Source organism: Hippocampus guttulatus, chromosome 2 (assembly GCF_054856545.1).
Source record: "Hippocampus guttulatus isolate MCC_2025c chromosome 2, RoL_Hgut_1.0, whole genome shotgun sequence".
NCBI lineage: Eukaryota > Metazoa > Chordata > Actinopteri > Syngnathiformes > Syngnathidae > Hippocampus > Hippocampus guttulatus.
This window is the reverse complement of record NC_141262.1, coordinates 20,169,008-20,189,109: the sequence shown is the minus strand read 5'-3', so window position 1 is coordinate 20,189,109 and position 20,102 is coordinate 20,169,008. Positions and strand designations below refer to the sequence as shown.

The 20,102-nt window shown below is 42.8% G+C and overlaps 1 protein-coding gene and 1 long non-coding RNA gene across 3 annotated transcripts; one reads left to right on the top strand and one right to left on the bottom strand.

Moving 5' to 3' along the window:
* The first annotated feature begins 642 nt into the window (after window positions 1-642).
* inppl1b (inositol polyphosphate phosphatase-like 1b) lies at window positions 643-19,970 on the top strand. Of its 2 annotated transcripts, none has more exons than XM_086101220.1 (27): window positions 643-1,623; window positions 4,301-4,364; window positions 5,642-5,780; window positions 6,007-6,127; window positions 6,818-6,958; window positions 7,465-7,552; window positions 7,642-7,719; window positions 7,818-7,958; window positions 9,762-9,876; window positions 9,957-10,057; window positions 10,300-10,402; window positions 10,493-10,689; window positions 10,950-11,067; window positions 11,164-11,260; window positions 11,479-11,617; window positions 11,765-11,864; window positions 12,192-12,280; window positions 12,615-12,696; window positions 12,807-12,896; window positions 12,985-13,098; window positions 13,371-13,459; window positions 13,547-13,634; window positions 14,227-14,379; window positions 14,790-14,871; window positions 15,903-16,689; window positions 17,569-17,684; window positions 18,614-19,970. In XM_086101220.1, the coding sequence occupies exons 1-27, from the start codon at window positions 1,487-1,489 to the stop codon at window positions 18,705-18,707; spliced, it is 3,663 nt and encodes a 1,220-aa protein (XP_085957346.1). In that variant the 5' UTR covers window positions 643-1,486; the 3' UTR covers window positions 18,708-19,970. The 2 variants fall into 2 exon arrangements, with proteins under 2 accessions (XP_085957346.1, XP_085957345.1); XM_086101219.1 differs by having other exon boundaries at window positions 17,566-17,684.
* On the bottom strand, window positions 11,943-12,951 carry LOC147208847 (uncharacterized). Its single transcript, XR_015098264.1, has 3 exons — window positions 12,843-12,951; window positions 12,220-12,253; window positions 11,943-12,074 (listed from the first exon to the last, which is right to left on the bottom strand). It is a non-coding gene; the product is annotated as an uncharacterized LOC147208847 (long non-coding RNA).
* Window positions 19,971-20,102: the final 132 nt, after the last annotated feature.

Below are 20,102 nucleotides of genomic sequence, written 5' to 3'. Positions count from 1 at the left end.
ATCTGATATGCCGCAGGAAATTATCCAACTTCACTTCCTAGATATATGGTATTATAAACAATACGAGGCTAGCAGGTTGAACACACGATCATGCCTTTCTAGTGAATGTCAAGAGGACTTAAAACTTTACACTGGCTTGGGCCCCTGCCTATTTTGTTTTACCGGGGCCGGTGTTGGCGGTCGCCGCATTTTTGCTGAGTACAGCACGAGTGTGAAGAGCAAATATGAAGCCAAGCAGCATCCCACTGAGTTCTGCACTCCGACTAGCAAACAAGGAGGGAAGTAGGAGGGCTGAACGGGTAATGTTCAAGGCGGGCAAAAAAATAAGAATGTCAGTCTTGATCATAACCATATGCTGGCTTGCTATTTTCCCCGAATGTGAAAAGTAATTGGGGAGAGGACCTTTTGGAAGACCAAAAGCCAATTCATAAATGAAATCCTTGAATGAGCAATGAACAAAAGTGAGGGCTTGCCAGGCAGCACATCTGCAAAGTCTTTTTTTTTTTCTGTTTGAATGTCAGGAAAGAGACAGGGCAGGGCCTGAGGCAGAGGAAGTGATCTGCTCTTTCACACCCTGCTGTGGTGAAGTTCAGCTCCCGACTACGGTCTCTGTCATCTGGAATGTGGAGTCACCTCCTTCGTCGACGCTACGCTCCAAAGAGGTCGTTCTCTTCCTGTCTTCAACCGCCACCCCCTCTCGCCCCTGCCTGCTCTGCCAGCACGCTGTTGAACCACTGGACGACCCGCCAGTGAGGACGGGACACTTGTGACACACGCCGGCATTAAAAGCGAGATCCTAGGAGGAAGCCACATCTGACCAAACTGTATCCAAATGGAATCTGGCTCTGGAAAACGAGGAGTACAGTCATCTGTTGAACATTTTGGAGGCTGGTCCTATTCCCTTATATGGCAACGGAGCTGGGAAATCATTTGAATTAGTCTGGATTCTAGTTGTATGCCTGCCCGTCTGCTTTTAGTGCTGACCGAGTTGCATCTGGGACGGGTCTGCCGCTGCTCTTTTCTTGGGGAGAGTGTGAGCGCTTTCTGTCTGTCTGTGTGTACGAGGCCTGGTTTGTTTGTTTTGCCATTCTTGGTGCTTCTTTTCCTGTTTGCAAATGGGAGATTTTGTTTTGGGACAACAAGAGGAAGGCCTGTGTTTGTGGTTGGCAGTTTCTGCTGCTTTTCCCTCGTCCTCGCGACTGGAATAGGCAAACACACACCTGGCAGCCAAGAAGCAGAACAGCCTCTATGCAAGAACGACTGGAGCTCCATCTGAACATCCATCCTTGGTTTATATTTCATTTTTTACCCCCCATTTTCCATGCGGCCAATGCTTTTGGGAGCAAACAGAGACCCGGGAAGAATTTGTGACTCTCGATTGGATTGACGCGATCCCAGGGTGATAGACTTTGAGGACGGTTTACAGCCAATACTCCTCTCCTCATGTGGATTTTCCTCCGTAGACTGTCTCTCAACATTGGTTGCCATGGCGACGGCAGCATGGTATCACCGTGACATCAGCCGCGTGCACGCGGAGGACTTGCTGGCACGAGCCGGGAGGGATGGAAGCTTCCTGGTCAGAGACAGTGAATCTGTGCCGGAAGCCTATGCCCTGTGCCTCCTGTGAGTACATCGCACACTTAGAATCACCTGAACGGGCGCCTCCTAAAATGGTGTATAGGTATATGACGACGTTGCATCACCAGGTTTAATGTATTTGTTAGATTTGAAGCATGACCAGAGTGTACAAATTCCAGTTCAAACACTCACCTATGTTTACAAAGTCACGGTCTTCGGTCATTGAGTGACATTATTACAGGTTGAGGTTGGCTCTTGAAGTTGAGCGGTCTTGGGATGGCGCTAACTAGCTAAAACAACTCGCCTGAATTGCGACTGTGACTCAAGTGCGACTCCAGGCAAAATGGTACTATTGTGTCAGGGACTAAAAAGATCTTAGAAATGTACATTTTGAAAAACATTTCCAAAATGTTGGTATACTTTGTCATTCATTCCAATCAAAACGCCCATGTTAGCGCAGGTGAGGTTGACTTGCTAACTGAACTGTGTGTTTACCTTGCGCCATTTACTTTTCATTATAGTCCATTTTTCAAGTATACAGTTACACTTACTTTCGGTGTTGCGATTGTGGGAAAAAAATACTTGTCGTCTTTGATTGATACATGCAAATTAGCAGATTAGCCTGATAATTAGCAAAGTCAACATAGGTCTAATGTTCAGGTGAAAGAAATGAGATAATCTACTTGTTGTATTTAACACACAGCCATACACCAAAATGTTTTGTTCATTCGGGTTAACTTGTATTATTCTGCTGAACCTGGCATTCACAGAATTTTGACTACATGACATGAACCACATAAAACTGCCCTACTTTAAAAGAGGAGCTCGTTCACTTGTAAAACTGTCAAGATTTTAAACCAGTTACACACCGACCCGAATTACAAAATAATTCAGAGACTTCACTCCTATGACAACAGCAAGACCGTCACTGCCAACGTCAGACACTTTTCAACGCTGGCAAAAGATTCCTCTTTTCCCATCATACTGCTTCTTTCTTCGCTCGGGCCCCTTGGAGGAGGGCGGGAGCTCCAGTGACCACACTATGCTGACTGGTCCTCAGCCTACGCCAGACGCATTCCTGAAAACTGAGCCGGTCCGCCTGTACCGCTCCCTTGTCTCCCCCCCTTTCCCCTTGTATTCTCTCATTTTGCTAAATTGGGGGATTGTATCACCCCAAAGAAATGAAATCGTACAGATCTGCCAGGAAGATTAGCATTTAACAATGTGTTTGTGACTGTAGTGGTAGTTTCCAGTGGTGTGGAACTCCATTGCGTCATACTGAATGGAGATGACTTCACTTATGTTTATTGTGCATGTTAAATTGCTCCATGTACAGCACTTTGTATGCAGCGATGGCTGTTTGAAAGTGCTCTATAAATACTGTTGACTTGACTTGACTTGACTTGACTTATGTAGCTAACTAAAGCAGCCCATACATTTCAGACATGGCTTTCATGATACGATATTAAAAACAACAACAACAACAACAACTTCAGGTATTGATCCTGTTGTTATCTGGCATCCAAATAAAATAGATTAATATACATCCCCTACCTGCAAACTACATCCATAATAATAAAGTCATTAATGACTGACGGTGTCAATCAAACCCTAGCATGATTTATAGACAGCATTTTTGTTCTACACTTATTCCTGTTTATCGTGGAGGGTACTTTCAAGAGTTACCAGCAAGTGGTGAAACTCCACAGTATACAACAGAGGGACCATATACAGTTACCTTAATAGTATAAATTGCCAATGCAATTTTGAACTTACTGTCACAATATTTTTGGATTTTGATCAACTTATCAATTGTATTCAAGAAATGCTAATTATAATGAATATGAGAAAATTGAAATAAAAAAAGAGAGAATAACTATATACAGTATATACAAACCAAAAGGTGTACAAATAGAAAAGTATAGTATACATAAGGGTAAAAGTATTTGATGATATGTAGATTTTTCTTTTTCTTCTTTGTTTTGAAAAATGATCAATTCAAATTGCTACATAATAAGGGGTAGGACTCGATAAGTTATTTACTTCTTCCTACTCCTTTGAGCATACAACTGTGATGATGTTTGTTTTTTTCTTTTATCTACTTTCAAATTTTCCTTTCATAATTTTTGTTTGACTTTTGTCAACCTGTTATCGTATGTAATATATATGCTCAATAAACAAACAAACAAACAAACAAAACAAACAATATTCATCCATCCACCCATTTTCTGAGTGAAGAGAGGCTATTGTTTCCCGAAAATGTTGAAAAATGACTCGGAAATAATCCTAATATGCTAGCGATATTAAACATCTATTATATCTTTATCTTGACCCCTCCCACATGGACACACTTAAACTTATTCAAGCGAACATTTGAAAGTATTGCTGGGTGCCTGTTTTCACTTCCTGGCTCACACAGATCTCTGAAGAGTCAAAGTGTGCACGCCGTTTATTTGGCACTCTACGAAAAAATCCACTTGCTAAATGCTAACAAATAATGTGAAACGCCATAGGCTTAGGTTTAGCATAGCTAAATTGGCAATTGTCACAGGAATACTAAATCTTCACACAACTGCTACTTTAGTGCGCAGATCAGCGACACACACAGAGCACATTTGCCCTTGTTTTTTTTTTGTTTTTTTCCTAGATTAGTCTCCTTTGTTTTTTCACTACTTCATGTCATCTGGTCCTAATTTTTTGTCTTTGTTTTGTTCTTCTCTAGATTTCAACGCCATGTTCATACATATCGCATCCTCCCCGATGGCGATGGCCTCCTTGCGGTCCAGGTGGGTGACATCTTTTGCCTCGCTCTCATGATTTCTCCACCCCCAGCGTACTTGACCCTCGGTGTCAAAAGTGGGCCAAATAAGAAAACAAATGTTCTCATCACACAATGGTCTGTTACGCCTTTTGTAAGGAGAACAGGGAACACGTTTGTGTTTCCTTTCTGTGTGGCCTCGCAGTCGCTCCGTTGTTCCAACGGCATCTCCGCTGCGTGGCCGCATGCTTGTCGGATGAGCTCAGCAGCTCAGTGAAGACTTGTTTTCATGTGTCACAGATTCTACCCCACACGAGGTCAATGACTGGTGGGTGTATGTACCTATGGATTGTTGTTGTTATACAGCACTGTGCACACGTGTGACATAATAAGCCTCTTGGTGAATGCTGAGGCTTTTGTCCGAAAATAACCCTTTTACAGACCAACACATTTTTAAGAAAATCCCTGGCAGTCATTTCTCTGACGACCGAAAACTCGGTTGCTCCTTCACTTTTTCCATTGCCATCGATACAAAGCTCCCAGACACATTTTTTTCTCCCTCTCCCTGATTTTGCTCCTTTAACTCGCAAGTCACATGCTTTCCTTTTTTTTTTTCTTTCCCCCCCTAGCGATCGACTGAGATATTTTGGGCCCGGTCTCGTATTACACTTCAAATCTGTTTTCATTGTGTTTCAAGAGATCCTTGTGGTCCAAAATACTATTTGAAGCCAGACCGCTCAGACCAAAGATCAATTTCTCTTCGCAACTTAAAAGAGAGCAGATGAAAAAAAAAGTCTGCCATTATGGTTTCATTTACTGACTTTGTTCAACTGACTTAGTGTTGCAATTCCACATTTACCAGAAATAAAAGTTGCATTTACAATAGCTGCTCTATAGCAACACGGTGTACAAATGGTTTGCACTTTTGGCTCACAGTCAGTAGGTCCCAGGTTTGAATCGCAACACGTTTTCCCCTTTCCTTGAGTGCGTTTTTTTCAGGTCCTCGGGTTTCTCTCACATTCCATAAACATACACTTTAGGCTCATTGAAGACTCTTAACTGCTAGGTATGAATATGAGTGTGAATGGTTCTTTGTCTATATAGCCGTAGTAAGATGTCCTGGCATTAGCTGGTGACTGGTCCAAAGTCAGCTGGGTTAAACTCCAGCTCACCTGCGACCTTAATGAGGACAAGCGATAGAAAATAGATGCATGGATAGGGTCACGATTCATTGTGTTTGCACATAAGTACAATGCGACTTAAAAAAAAAAAAAGATAATTCATGACAAGTTTGTCTGTCAGCAGACCACACAGGGAGTGCAGGTCAACTGTTTCCGGACACTGGAGGACCTCGTTATGGGATACCAACACCCGCATAAAGGCTTGGTCAGCCCTTTGCTTTACCCGGTGCCCCGTGACGCCGACATCGGGGATGAGAGCTCAGGTTGGTACTTGAGATTTAAACGTCCCACCGCTGCTACAATCAATATCGTATAATACAGACCCAATCGACAAAATGAAATGTTGACATGCATCATGTTATAGTTCCATTGTAATGTTGAAAGAAATTACAATGGAATTACATTTAAATTAAAATGACAGACATCCAAGTAATGAAATGTAGTACAGACAGTAAATTATTCCAATTTCTCACGTGCATGTGTGTACAGATGATGAGAAGACACCTCAAAGTGTCGTCCCTGTCAACACGGTCACCTTCACGACACCTCCGGCAAAACCAGACCCCCATACTTTATTCCTGAATAAGTTACAGGAACTCAACACATCCAGGTATGCCCCCCCCCCCCATGTTGTTTCTTTTACTTGAGCGTGTGTAATATGAAATGGAATTGTATGAGATGCGGTATAGGTTCAAAATAACATTTGTTTTTCATATGTGCAAAAACCAAAAAAAAGACTCCGATACTGAAACTATCACACACACAAAAAAAAAACCCCTCCAAGCACAACAAGAAAAAGTCACTCACATGGAAAAAATAAACCATCTCACTCACCAAAAGCATCTCCTGCATGCCCAAAAACCTCACTGGTAGCCCCAAACCCTCCCACAACAACAAAAGAAAAACATCTCATGCACACCAAAAAAACATCCCACAAACACCAAAAATAAATCTCACTCATAACCCCTACCTCAAAATTCACCCACACTACACCAAAATCTCTCTTAGCACCCAAAAAAATTCCTTGCTCATACAAAAAAAAACCCACTGACACTCACTGACTCACTCACACCCCCAAAAAATCGCATGCTTATCAAAATTCTCTCATGGACATTAAAAAAAAAAGTTCATTTTCTCACCATGACCCTTCTGGCTAAAACAAACAAAAATAAAAAGACCCGCAGAGAGGGGACAAAAGCAATCTCTGTGAGAGGTAATTGTTATTTTTGGCCATCATGGCGCCTCATAGAAGAGCATAATGTCACACACATTGTGTAACATCTCTCGCCATGTTTTCCAGTACTGCCAGCGATGTGATCAGACTTCTCAACGACTATCTCTTCAGCCAGCTGCCCCTGGACATTGAGGACGTGCATAAAGGGGCGACCAGCCTCTCCCACCTCAAGCGGACTCTGGGTGTTGCCTGCCAGGGCCTTAACAGGTCAGCGTTTATTGCATATAAATACGTGACAGCAGGAAAACAAACTTTAACTGGAAATGCCACACACTGGTTTTACTGTTAACCTTTTTTTTTTGTATATATACGAGGACACATTTACCAAAGAGGTGTACTAGATCTTGTATCCCCGCAAAGACAATCATGCTCAGTTTCAATGGCACTGACATGCAGGTGCTGACTTAACAACACCGTTCATCTGGAAAGTATTTACAGAGCTTCACTTTTTTTGCCATTTTATTGCATTACAAAATTGATTCAACACATTTTTTTCCCCTCAAAGTTCTACACACATGGTATCTTTTTTATTTTTAATACATGTGTGATTTAAAAAAAAGAAATCATGTTGTCATTTTGGGGTGTGATGTGTAGAATTAATTTATTTCATTTTACAGCGAGGTTGTAACTTGTAAAATGTGAAAAAGTGAAGATGCACCGCATTATTATTATTGTCATAGTAATACTGGTAATAACATGAGTCTGATCCGCAGTGAGATTGACCTAACTCTTTCGAGTCTGGAAACCCTGGCCAAGGTTTTTGACCATCCAAGCTGCTCTTTATCATACACAAATTCCCAGGTACAGTATGATAACCCAGCCCAGAGACGGACTTTTTGCCATTTTGGGACCTTTCTGTCTGACTAACTGTGTCGTCTGCATCTAAGAAGGGTCCCGAGATGGAAATGGACGCCTTACTGTGTAAGATTTCTGCGTTGGTCAGCCTCCTTTCGTCTTTGGAGAAAAAGGTTTGCTGTTTTGATGTGTTGCCACTGACGGACAACAAAAATAACATAATTGCTAACGACGTTGAATCAAACCACGGACTTTTTGTGGTTGTGCGAAGGTACTCAAGGCTCTCCAAGATGCAGTCACCAATCACAACCTGGCTGTGCAGCCAAATCCGCCTCCTGCGGAACCAACGCCCTCCGTTCCGACTTCGACCAAGAGCCACGGATGTCGTCAACTGCCAGTCCACTCCTTTCAGGTAACCTGCACAAGCATTTTGTTTATGTACATGATGAATAATCAATATTCTTGATATCCTAGTTAAGGTCCATGTACTGGTAAGCTCTTGAACAGCTGGACAATTCAGCCAAGTAGTAGAATGACTGTGTCTTTCTTACTTAAGGTTTAAATCCTCTACCAGTGCCACTTTTAGCCTACTAGAATGCAGTTAAACCTTACTAGTAAGCTTCGCTACTCTACTAACACCGTTAGGAAGGTATGTGTCACGCACTCGCCGCCTCCTTATCAATAAAATGGAACAAATGGCCAAAAGGTCCTTTGAGCACTGAATTGATTTCCATCTTAAGTCCAAGTACAGGTACCGGTACTCTCTTTGACCTCACTAATAGGAGAACCTGTGCTTACTAGTAGGACAAATGTATGTTACGAGTGAGGCAAAACCGTGCGCCCGATGACAACTGTCTGTGACCAACATTACTAGTGACATTATAAACTAGATACGTCACCCTTAAGATGGATACCAAAGATATAAAATAAATGCTCAAATGGTTTTCTGTAAAAACCCTTTGAGAATGCTACTCGTAAATGCCTCCTAGTTGGACCAAGTTTCGTTCCTTGTGCAGCACTGCAGCACAGTCGTTTACTCATAGGGTTTAATTGTGTACTAGTAAGCCAAAAGTGCCACTAGTTGTAAAATAACCATTAATAATGCACAGTCCTTCGACATTCATGTGCTGAATTTTGTTACTCATGAGGAGAAAAAAGGCACGAGTGTGTGTAGCCCTTAAGCTGGATATCAAATAAATACTCAGCTTTCCCGAGCCACAGCAATTCCCACCACAAGGGCTGTTGTGTGCTCAGCAGCTTAACTGTGTCACTCAGCATCATTTTCAAGTGTGAGGAGGCTGCATGAAGCTGCAGCGTTGACAGCTTGATTAGCGGCAAAAAAAGATGCTTGTGCAAATAAGCAGAAGAAGCAGATCTGGCATTTGCCGGTCTCAATTTAAGACTGTTATAAACATTATCAAACAAGTATGGCAAATAAATATTGATATCATACAGCATGCCCTTTGGCTGCCCATTATGTTTTCGGTTTCAATTGTAAATAACCTTAAATAATGGCAAATGTAAAATTAGCTTTTGTAGAAAAAATCCATTTGTTTTTGTGCGACTGCAGATACTAAAACGTAAAGTATGAAAGTACAGATATTTGCAAACATGCCGGAATGGAGACACTTTTCCAGCCTTTTTTGAGCCAAGGAACATTAAATATTAGAAATTTAAAAAATAAATGAATAAAAATTTGGTAGTTCGATGAAAAAATGTTGTTTGTCGGTATGTAGTTTTGCCATTAAATAAATTTACTCTTATTGTCTTTAATTCAACTCATTAGACTGGCATCAATGTCCATAAACACCCAAATCAAAATTAAATATATCAGTTATGGCTTGCCAAAGAATTGATATAATTTTTGTCGTGAACCCAATCTAGTAGGATAGGGACCCAGCCAACTGTGACTCGTGAAAAATTGTTGCCCATTACCCCTCCCTAAAAGGAGTTTGGAGTTGTGTATAGATCCCACAAGATGTCAGCAAAGCACATAAAATGAAGAGGATCATACCCGCCTAAACAACCAGGGTCATGCATGCAGCATGTACACAGCCATGAACCCACGTTACATAAAGGACTGTATTCATTAAATGGCCAACGAAACAGGGAATCTCAAAGCTGATGAAAAAAACACATTCACTGAATGACTACAAACTGACTAACAACACGCCAAACTGTTTCACTGCATCAAGTAATGTGTTTGCGTTTCCAGGTAAAGATGCTGCGCTATGGCAGGCAGACCGTCTCTGTGGATGTGAATGCAGGTGTGCTACTCTTTGACAGGAAGGCCTCCTCATTCGATATAGAGAGGGTCTCGCATGACAGAGGTAAGCTGTCATTGTGTGCTCATGTGGAATGAGAGTGCTTTGATCGCTCATCGAATGGCTTTTGTCCTTTTGTACGCCAGTCCTTCAGGTTGTCAAGTACCAGAGTAGTCCCACCAAAGTACGCGTAGTCATCGACAGCCACCATAATGCCCCACGGGAGATGATATTTGAGAGTACACGGGTAAACATTACTTGACTATGTATTAAAGTACTTTATTTATTTTCTCTTACTAACATAGACCATGATAATCTTCCTACCTCCTTACATACAAACTTGAAACCCTGACCCTGTCTTCAAATAATAAAACCCTAACCCCATTCCTGCAGTTTTTAGTGAAATTGCAGATCGCTGAATTCTCAGTTTCATTATTCTTGGGAGAACTCTTTTTCGCTTAAAACCCACAATTCCATTTTCTCTTTCAGAAGGGCAATGCCTTCTGCCAACTCATCCAGCTGATGAAAACGAGGCACTCCGAGCTGAGTGAACCTGACGTCATCTCTGTTTTTGTCGGCACCTGGAATATGGGTAAATCCCTGGCCTCTTCTTACTACATACAGCCTCAATTTAAGAGGCGTCGTCATCTGGGTTGTTTATTGTACTGTTTTGCGTCTGCAGGCGGTTTCCCTCCTCCTCGCAGCTTGCAGTCGTGGGTCACCTGCTGCGGTTTGGGGCACACCCCAGACGAATCTATGGCGTCACTGCCTCATGACATTTATGCCTTGGGCACGCAGGAAAACCCTCAGGGAGAGAAGGAATGGGCGGAACATATTAAAGCGACTCTCCGGAGCTACACACAGATTGACTTCAAACAAGTATTTCATATTTTTCCCTTTTTTTTCCCCTGACATCCCAAGGTCAATTTACGATGCTTTGCATTCAAATGCTGTTTTTACATTAGTGTGCAATAAGCACGCAAGCTAATGCTACAATTTAGATTGATAGCAATATTCACACGTAAAGTTGAGTATACCTGTACACAAATATTCATCATGTATTACCCACCAACACTTTGGTTTGAATCCGCTGCAAGCCAATCTTGGCGCTGGTTGTAATGCGGTAATTTTTCCTGTAGGTGGCAGTGCAGTCCCTCTGGAACATGCGCCTGGTTGTGTTCGTCCAGCCGCAGCACGAGAATCGCATCAGCCATGTGAGCACTGCCAGTGTGAAGACTGGGCTGGGTAACACTCTGGGTAAACTCCTTACCGTCACTCATTCACATTTACACAACATGGCTCACAGTGAATACGAAAGTGAAAGTTGACAAGGAAGCTTTTGATTTGTGATAGGGAACAAAGGAGCGGTCGGTGTGTCATTTCACTTCAATAGAACGTCGTTTGGGTTCGTCAACTGCCACCTGACGTCAGGAAGTGAGAAAGTTCTGAGGTACGTTGGTGAATCTGACCCTTCAGCTCCTTGTGAGTGCATGACAAATTGTGAAAAAAGTGCAGAAACACTGCAGCATGAATTCCAAAGTTTAGGGAAGATCAAATTAAGTTCACCTTTAAGGGTTAGAGTGAACTTCAGCTTCATCCTAAAATTTCACCGGCGAAAGTCTCATACTCGTATTCACCTTTCCATCTAAGCTTGGCCGTATTTTTCAGGCGGAACCAGAACTTTGTGGACATCCTCAGGCTGCTTTCACTAGGTGACAAACACCTTGGCCCCTTCGACATCAGCCTGCGCTTCACTCACCTCTTCTGGTGCGGAGATCTCAACTACAGACTGGACCTTGACGTACAGGTGCTGCTGATATCTCTGCATACATCCACCATGCCGACACAAATTCTGCGTATTTTACACTGCTCAGCTCTTCTGACTGATTTGCCTATGATGTCACGATCCCGTAAAGCACCATAATTGCAGACAGTGACACTTTTTCACCTTCAGGATATTCTGAAGCATGTATCTAAGAGGGAATTTGAGGAGCTCATGTGTGCGGACCAGCTGACCCGAGAGAGGCACAAGAGGAAAGGCTTTCTTTATTTTCGTGAGTTGCACTTTTATATCGCCAAAACTGTACTTTGAGATTGAGCAAACACATGTCGCCTCCTTCATGATTGTACGCTGTAAATTGAACTGAATTTGCACAAAATCCGGTTGTTTTACCCAAAATTATGCTGCAAGAAAAAAAAAATCCCTGTTAGTCCAGATTAACCAAATTTACAAATGCTATAGAAGATGGTATGATGGGTAATTCCTGTGGAAAAAAGAGGCAAAACTTTGTCACACACATTCTATTGCGTTGTTACATGAATGAAATCTTTACATTGTATATTCCTTTCCTCTATTTCTACATTTATCATTCTTTTTTAAGAGGAAGAGAAGATTGCATTTCCACCCACCTATCGGTACGAAAGAGGCTCTCGAGACTGCTACCTGTGGCAAAAGTACAAGACTTCAGGGGTGAGCAGCGGAGTTCAGCTAAATAAATATTCCACTTAAAGAAATTTTAGCGACAGCTAAAAGTGCCCCTGCTAAAAACTTGTTAAACTACTTTACACACATTACAATCATATCACGAACTCACTTCTTCAAGTATTTTATGTGAAACGTAATCCCAGCAAGGGGACCTAGCTCGCTAGAAGGCTGCCACGCCTTCTAAAAATCGCATTTAAATTAGTTCAAACAGAAATGCCTGGCGTACTTGACAATAACTTTCATTGCCATACTGCTAAGTAAACGCAAACAACACGCACACTTTCTTTCTCGACTTGCTCACTAATTCTTTTTCCCCTAGGTGCGAGTCAATGTTCCGTCATGGAGCGACAGGATTTTGTGGAAGTCCTACCCTGACACGCACGTCATGTGCACGGCTTATGGTACGAATGAGAGGATTTGAAGATGGGCGACATCACTTTAGTGGAGTGATCACAAATCTGTGAGATCAAAAAGTGGGTCGGGAAAAAAAAAATCTGTTGTCTCCTACCAGGGTGCACAGACGACATTTTCACCAGTGACCACTCACCTGTTTTTGCCACTTTCCAAGTGGGCGTGACGTCTCATTTCAGCTGCAAAGCAGGTATACTGTTGGAAGACTTTTCACACATGGTTGGAATTCCAGCAGCACTCCTCATCATGCCAACAGTTTTGTCTTTCATGTCAAACAGATCCAGGTGCGGGCGTGGAGAGGGCCTGGATTGAGCTGGAAGGCATTGAGGCCATCGTGAAGACGGCCAGCAAAGAAAAGTTCTTCATTGACTTTTCTTCATCTTGTCTCGAAGGTGCGTTGCGATTTAAAAATGTGCGATATAAAACAGTGATTTTGAAACATTTTGGAACCCCTGATGTTTACCGGGGATAGGGACTGAGCCCTTTTGGTATTCTGTGGCGGGGCTCGGTCCTCATCTCTGTTCACTGCACGCATTTTAAAAGAACTATATGGCATGATGTGTTGCAAATATTTTTGCGGACCGTCAAGCCAGAGCTTGCTGGTCCCCGGGTGACATGACGTAACTCTGGCAGCTATTTATTAACATGCAGTTTCCCTTCCCAGAGACACGGCGTTCAAGTGAAAATGACTCGCAAAGCTGTGACGTCCCCGGCTTTCTCAAACTGGCCTGGTCCTTCAAACAGCTGCCCAAGGTCAGCGGCTCTCAGACGCCAGCATGCCTGTTTGTGGCTGCTAACGCCGCCGCTAACCACCTCGTGACTCGTCTCTCTTCGTGTTAGCTGCTTCCGCACAGGTCTAACATGGACTACCTTCAGGATCAGCACCTGCTGTTGTCTGTCAAGTCATGTGATGGTTTCGAATCGTATGGTAAAGTTATGTTTTTCTTCATAACGTGCAAGCCATTTTGTGTTGCTGGATGAATGTGATACTAAAATAGAATGTTTTGCAACCTTTATTGAGCCAGTATGTATTACATAAGAAGAGTCCAATGGCACCCCACCTAACAAAAATATCGATATGACATCTTGACAATCTGATCTCAATTTATCTCACAAGTGCAACGTGTATCTTGCATTCGGACAGTCTGCTAGCATGGTCACTATAGAGTGCCTCATCGTCAGCCGCAAGTGCATGCATGTCACGCTTAGAAAGGTGGAAGCGCCGACTTGATAGCCGTGTGCGTACTGGGACTTTGGGCTGGTGTGGCACCTTTTGGAGTGCCTTGCTGTTAACCTTGAGTGCCCTGAGTGTGCCCACATCATGGTGAAAAAAGCGGAAATGCTAGGAGGAGTGAAAAAAATGTACCACAGCATTTTACTTCAATTGCTTCAAACATGATTAATCAACAAACAATTCCAAAGAATTTTTCAATTTCCTAAATAATCCGTTCCTATGCTGATCTGTAGGTCTTATTGTACCTTAAAATTAGCCCACGTGATCTGACATTTTGTTCCTGCAGGCGAATGCTGTGTGGCTCTCCGCTCCCTTGTCGGTGCATCCGAGCAATTTGAGACATTCCTGAGCCACCGCGGTGAGGAAATCGGCTCCATCAGAGGACGGGTACGCCTTCACGTGCCCAAGGACCTACGAGGAACCCGTGAGAAGACCTACGGTAGGTCCGACGGAACATTTCCCTTCTCTACGCCCTCTGCCCTCCTTGCACTCTCTCTTCCTCCTCAGCTTTCACCTCTACTGGCACCGCGTTTCCCGGTCTCTCCTGTCAGTCTCACATTGCTTCCTCTATTTGGTTCCTCAATGACCCCCTCCCTCCCCCGCTGGCTTGGCTTTGCACTTCCGCTTCCTCTTTTGGCTCCCGATTGACTGACCCTGACCAGATGCATCCTGAAACTGTGAAATGGGACACGTGGGCCTGATGCCACCAGGTCAGCGCACTTCTCTCAACTCTACTATGCTGTCATGCTATACATTCTCAAACCGAAAGTGTCTTGCACACACATTGAATAAGCGGATTTTGAAACACAATGACTGATTTTGTCACTTGATGGCATTTGGCTTTTTCAGAGTGGTTTCGTTTTGAGAAAGATGAGAAAGGTCCCGGCAGGGGACACATGTCTCCTGCGTCCACACGAATCCAAATAAATAGGTGAGGATTTATGTTGTCATTCTGTGTCCAACGGTAAGCTTTTGCAGGAAAGAGCATCAGTCCTTTGCTATTTATACAACGTCAAGCAACAACCTGAACAACTTTTCTACTACTGTATTTGGATCTGCATCAAAACGTAATCGTTTTCTTTTGGACCCATGCCACACCACAAATCATTGAAATCACTTAAATCAGGTGAGACAAGACAAGACAAGACAAAAATGCTCTTAAACATCCATATTCAGAATCTGAATTATCTTTAATGGCAAAATATATTGAAACACACAAGGAACTCGTCTCCATTAGTTGGAGCCACTCAAAAAGAGCAAACAAGCCATTATAGCAAAGTCAAATTTTAGGACAAAGTCATTAACTCATTCACTCCCAAAGACGTTTTTAAACGTCTTTTTATGTTTTATGTTATGTGTTGTGTTTATTATTTTACTTTATGTTAACTGTTTTGTGAAGCGCTTTGTTACAGCTGTCGCTGTTGTGAAAGCGCTACATAAATCAGCATGTATTGTATTGTATGTATTGTCTTTTCAGACTTGGTCTAGAATTGGCTGGTACTGAATGAGTTAAGCAACAAGAAGTATCCTGTAGTTTCGTGAGGTTTATAAAATTATGTATTACACAATACTTAATGTAATTTTTAAAAATCTTGCATTCAGCAAATTGTATATGTACTGAAAATTTATCTGTAAAAAGAATTAATACAACCTAACTAAAACAAAACCCTAATAAAAACAAACAATCGCGTCTTAAGGACTTATTGAAACTAACTGAATAAAAAAGAAAAAAAGAAGTCAAAATTAAATAAAAATTAACGATAATGAAAGTGTCATTGCACCACCCTTTTAAGTTGAATGGACGGACATGAGTGAACAATAGGTGCTAAGCTTGCCAGATTTATTTATTCTTTGTTTTTTCCTGTCCAAAAACCTCCAAAGGAATCCAAACCCATGTTAGGAAGGAAGTAATAACTTCCACTGAAAAGAAAGCAACTTGACTTGAGTACTCACGTGTTGCAGGTCCTTGGCAGCTACTCTCAAGCCAACGCCAAGCAGCTACACCAATCCGGCCTACTTCATCTTCGAGGGCGTGTCGGTGGTCCGTGGGGAGGCTCTTCCACAGCGAAGTGACCCGCAGGTGATCTGGGCCGGGAACGAGGCTCTGCAGCTCCCCAAAATCTCAGGGAGGCACATCTTCAGCACGAGACCTTGTCGACGATCGGACTTTACTGAGATTGAAATTCCCGCCGTGCTTCCCCAGTACGCTGCATCCACTCAACTTCAAACGCCTCAACCCAACTCCTCTTACGAGCTTTTCCCCGCCAAAAAGCCTTCTCCCATATCCCCGCCCTCCAGTAAAAGCATCTCCCAGTGTAAGGAGCACTTGTCAAAGCCTAAATACCACGCGAAAAACATTTGCCCCGAGTCCATATTACCAGAGAAGAACCTCAGGAACCTGTACATGAATCAGTCTGCGATCACGCGGCAAAAAGCCAGGAGGGACCTCCCGGAAAGGACCGATCCCATCAGGAAAACCATAGCCCCGCCCGTTTTCCAATTCACCCCTGTTCCCGTTCCTTTGGGACACTGCCGGCCTGCTCCTTGGGTGGTGGAACAGCAGCAGCAGTTGCAGCCCCCCGCGCGGACGGGAGACAACTCCCTCACAGCTCTGCAGATTGCCAAAACACTCAGTGAGGTTGACTTTTTCCACTCAAAGCAAGGTACTCCGTCCTATTCGGGCCAGAGGCCAGCCTACAGGAAAGGTCCTGCGTTGCACATGGAGCGGCGCCAAAGTTGGGAGAATGAGGTACCACGAAATTTCTTCTATTTTGACTTGGGCCAAAGACATATATTTTTAAAATGCGCCAGTCATCTGTTTTGCACTCATACATAGGTGATTAAGCCTTCACTACTTTTTTTTTGTGGTGGGGGGGGGCAGGTCAATATTAGTAGTTTTAATACTTAGTATGTATGATTGATCATTCTTATTGGGTTTCATTTGGGGTTGTCGGATGACATTTTTGGGCACCCAGGTCACTTGATTTTTACGTATCTGCCGAGACAGGGACCTGATATGACAGTTGGGCCGTGCGTTAAGAAGAGAAAAAAGAATGTGCATACTCAAATGAATCGTGCAACAGAAGTAATCAGCTGTTACTCTCGTGTACATTAACAACAGGATTAAGTGTGGGTTGATCAGTCAGGCCTGGAGAGTGCATGAGGATGATGTCATAGAAAAGTGCCGGGTGTCGTCGTGTAGCAATGGAGCTTACTCAAGTCCTCCCAACACAATCATTGTATCAACGATCGAGGCTTATAAAAGTATATTGTATGGCAGCACCATGTTGGAAAAGTTCAGAACCAAAAATACACCATTTGCATGTTACGTCATCACTCATTTGTGACATGAGGAATCGATAAGTACAATTTGTAGGGCACAGGATCAAACAATTCAGAGGAATCAAATTCATTGGAACGGGTTCTCAAAAAGAGCCACTTTTCCATTCCCCTCTCAAACTTTGAAGCTCTTTATGAAAGGTTGTGAAATATCCGAGTGAAAGAATGACATTTCGGCTGGTTTTATTGCTGACAAATGTCAAACCGGGTCCAGTTTGACCTGAGCAGTTTGTATAACTTCTTTAAAAAAAAAAAGGAACAACAGAGTTTCTGTTTCTCATCAAAGCAGGTATCTGTGCTTCAAGGTGCTCCAGAGACGGTCTGCGAGCTCCTCAGTGCCCTGGGCCTTCAGAAATACACCCTGGGACTCAGCCTTAATGGCTGGGATGATCTGGATTACTTCAGGTAAACGCTTTTTCTCATCCAATGCTACTGTTACGCGAAAGCCACGTTTACCAGTTACCACTAAGCCAGGTGTCGGCAACCCAAAATGTTGAAGGAGCCATATTGGATAAAAAAAAATAATATATATGTCTGGAGCTGCAAAAAAACATATTAAAACAAAAAAATATATTTCCCTGCCCCATCTTTTTCCATTTTAAAAAACATTTTTGAAATAGCTTCGGGGAGCCACTAGGGCGGCGCTAAAGAGCCGCGTGTGACCCTGTAGCCGCGGGTTGCGAACCCCCGCACTAAGCGATACAGTTCATAGATCATCAATTATTGATATTAGGAGGTGGGATTGAAGTTACACATGTGCAACTTATCCATGTCAAGGCTTGAACTTTGAGTTCCGAGCAAGTCAAAACGAGTCCCAACTGAATTTCAAGCAGTTGAGCTGAACAACTCATCAATCAATTCATACAAACTTGCTCGGTATAGCCATTCGCAGTCCCCACTTTGCACTCAGTATCCGTATTTGCTTGAGTTAACTGGACCGACACGGTGACAATTACATTTTTTAAAGGGCCCCAGGCTGACTCTATATCGACCTTTTAAGTTTGAGCACGTTAGTTTTTTTTTACAAGCTGTTTTTGTGGTCTTTTTGTCCCTTCTGGAATGATAGTGCAGCACGAAGCCACTCCATAGGCCCAAAATGTTGACCTCCCACCAGAAAACCTTTCACGCTCACCAAATTACACATCGCATGGCAAAGCCATTCAGCATTCGAGATTGCTTCCATTTTCACCTTTCTGATCTCACACACACCATTTTTGACTGTCATTTAAACAAAAAAAAAAAAGGTTGCACGTACACCAAAAAAAATTTCAAATCGCACACTGAAGAGGATTATTGTTTCCAAAGTGCCACAGTAGCATTTGTCCATTCCACAGCGGCATCACAGAAGACGATCTGCGTGCTGCAGGAGTTACCAACTCTTCCCACCGACGCAGGATCTTGGAGAACCTGCCCAGGAACTGGAACTGACATACACTCAATTAAAAAAAAACAAAAAACATGGACAGGATGAAAACATGTTTTTTGCCAAAAGGACGTTTTCATTTCGGCACTTCACTCATGGCAATTGTGGAGCCAGCTTCAACTTTTCAGGGATTTTCGTCTTGACGTAATGTTAATGCTGCCATTCAGTGAAAGTTTTGAGGTACGCAAAGTAACATCTTGATTTTCGTGCGGAATCTCAGGATAATTTTCTTTTCGGGAACAAGCCAAGGAAAAGACATCTGCTTCCCATACATTTTTCTTGCATTGCTCTACTTGTGTTCCTGGCTGACGACCATTTTATGCTTTTTTTTGCTTTTTTTTTTCTGGACTGAATCAGAAGTGGCTGGGATTTTGTTTCTCCCACTTTGTCATCAAAAGTAGGCCACTTGTATCTTAGTTGATTCGGTCGGGGCACAAAAAAAAACCCCTCAAAATAGAACCAAAAATATGGTGCAAGAAACAAAGAGGAATTCGGAATTTTATCCAAAACATGTGGCAGTTAAAAACAATTGTCTCATCTCTCCTGTCTCCCACTCTGTGTCTTTCCACAGCGTTTTGACTTTTAGCTTTTGCAGTGTGTGAATCCTAATAATAGTTCCAGAGGAAAATGATAACAGCATTGATGCAACTCAGAAGGGAACTTACCACCAAAATATAACATTATTTGTGTTGACAGTGACAATTAACAAAGCCAAAATGTTACTTTAAGAATGACCTGGTGAAAGTTTTTGGGTAAATCTCACCCATCAACCATTGACTACATGTGCCACAAGTTGGCAGCAAAGCACTACTTATGTCTAAGTGAAGCTCCTCGACTCATTTCAACATAGTTCCTTGGCACCAAGACACTGCGAAATGGTGTCAAAACTCAGTTTTTGACTGCTTTGGCACAAAGACAGCTGGGATGGGCTCCAGCACGCCCCGCAACACTTGTGAGGAAAAGCAGATTTGAAAATGGATGGATGGAATTACGTCTGATTCATTTTGTCTGCATAACCTGAAGGCAAGTGTTTACTTTTCATCCACTCTCCCCTCACCGAATCTACTTTCTGCTTCTGTTGAGCCTGCGTCCAACCTTGTAAAAAAAGTCCACAAATAAAGCTCTATAGTGGTATCCAATCCATACTATGCATACGTAGTCAAGTCGATTTCAGCTCCGTTTACCGTCTCGTACTTTTTCTATCATGTCACTTAATCAGCACTTGTGTCCGCTGTCTGTCCACAAGTAAAGTGCATTTGATGACCTTCTGCAAGCAATCCCATTTGTCTGTCTTTACAGTTGGCCAGTAAGGACAGAAGATAATGTTTCTTCCGTTTGAGTGAGCAAAACACACAATCGCACAGCACCAGGCAACACACCCTAACTCAATTTGACAGATT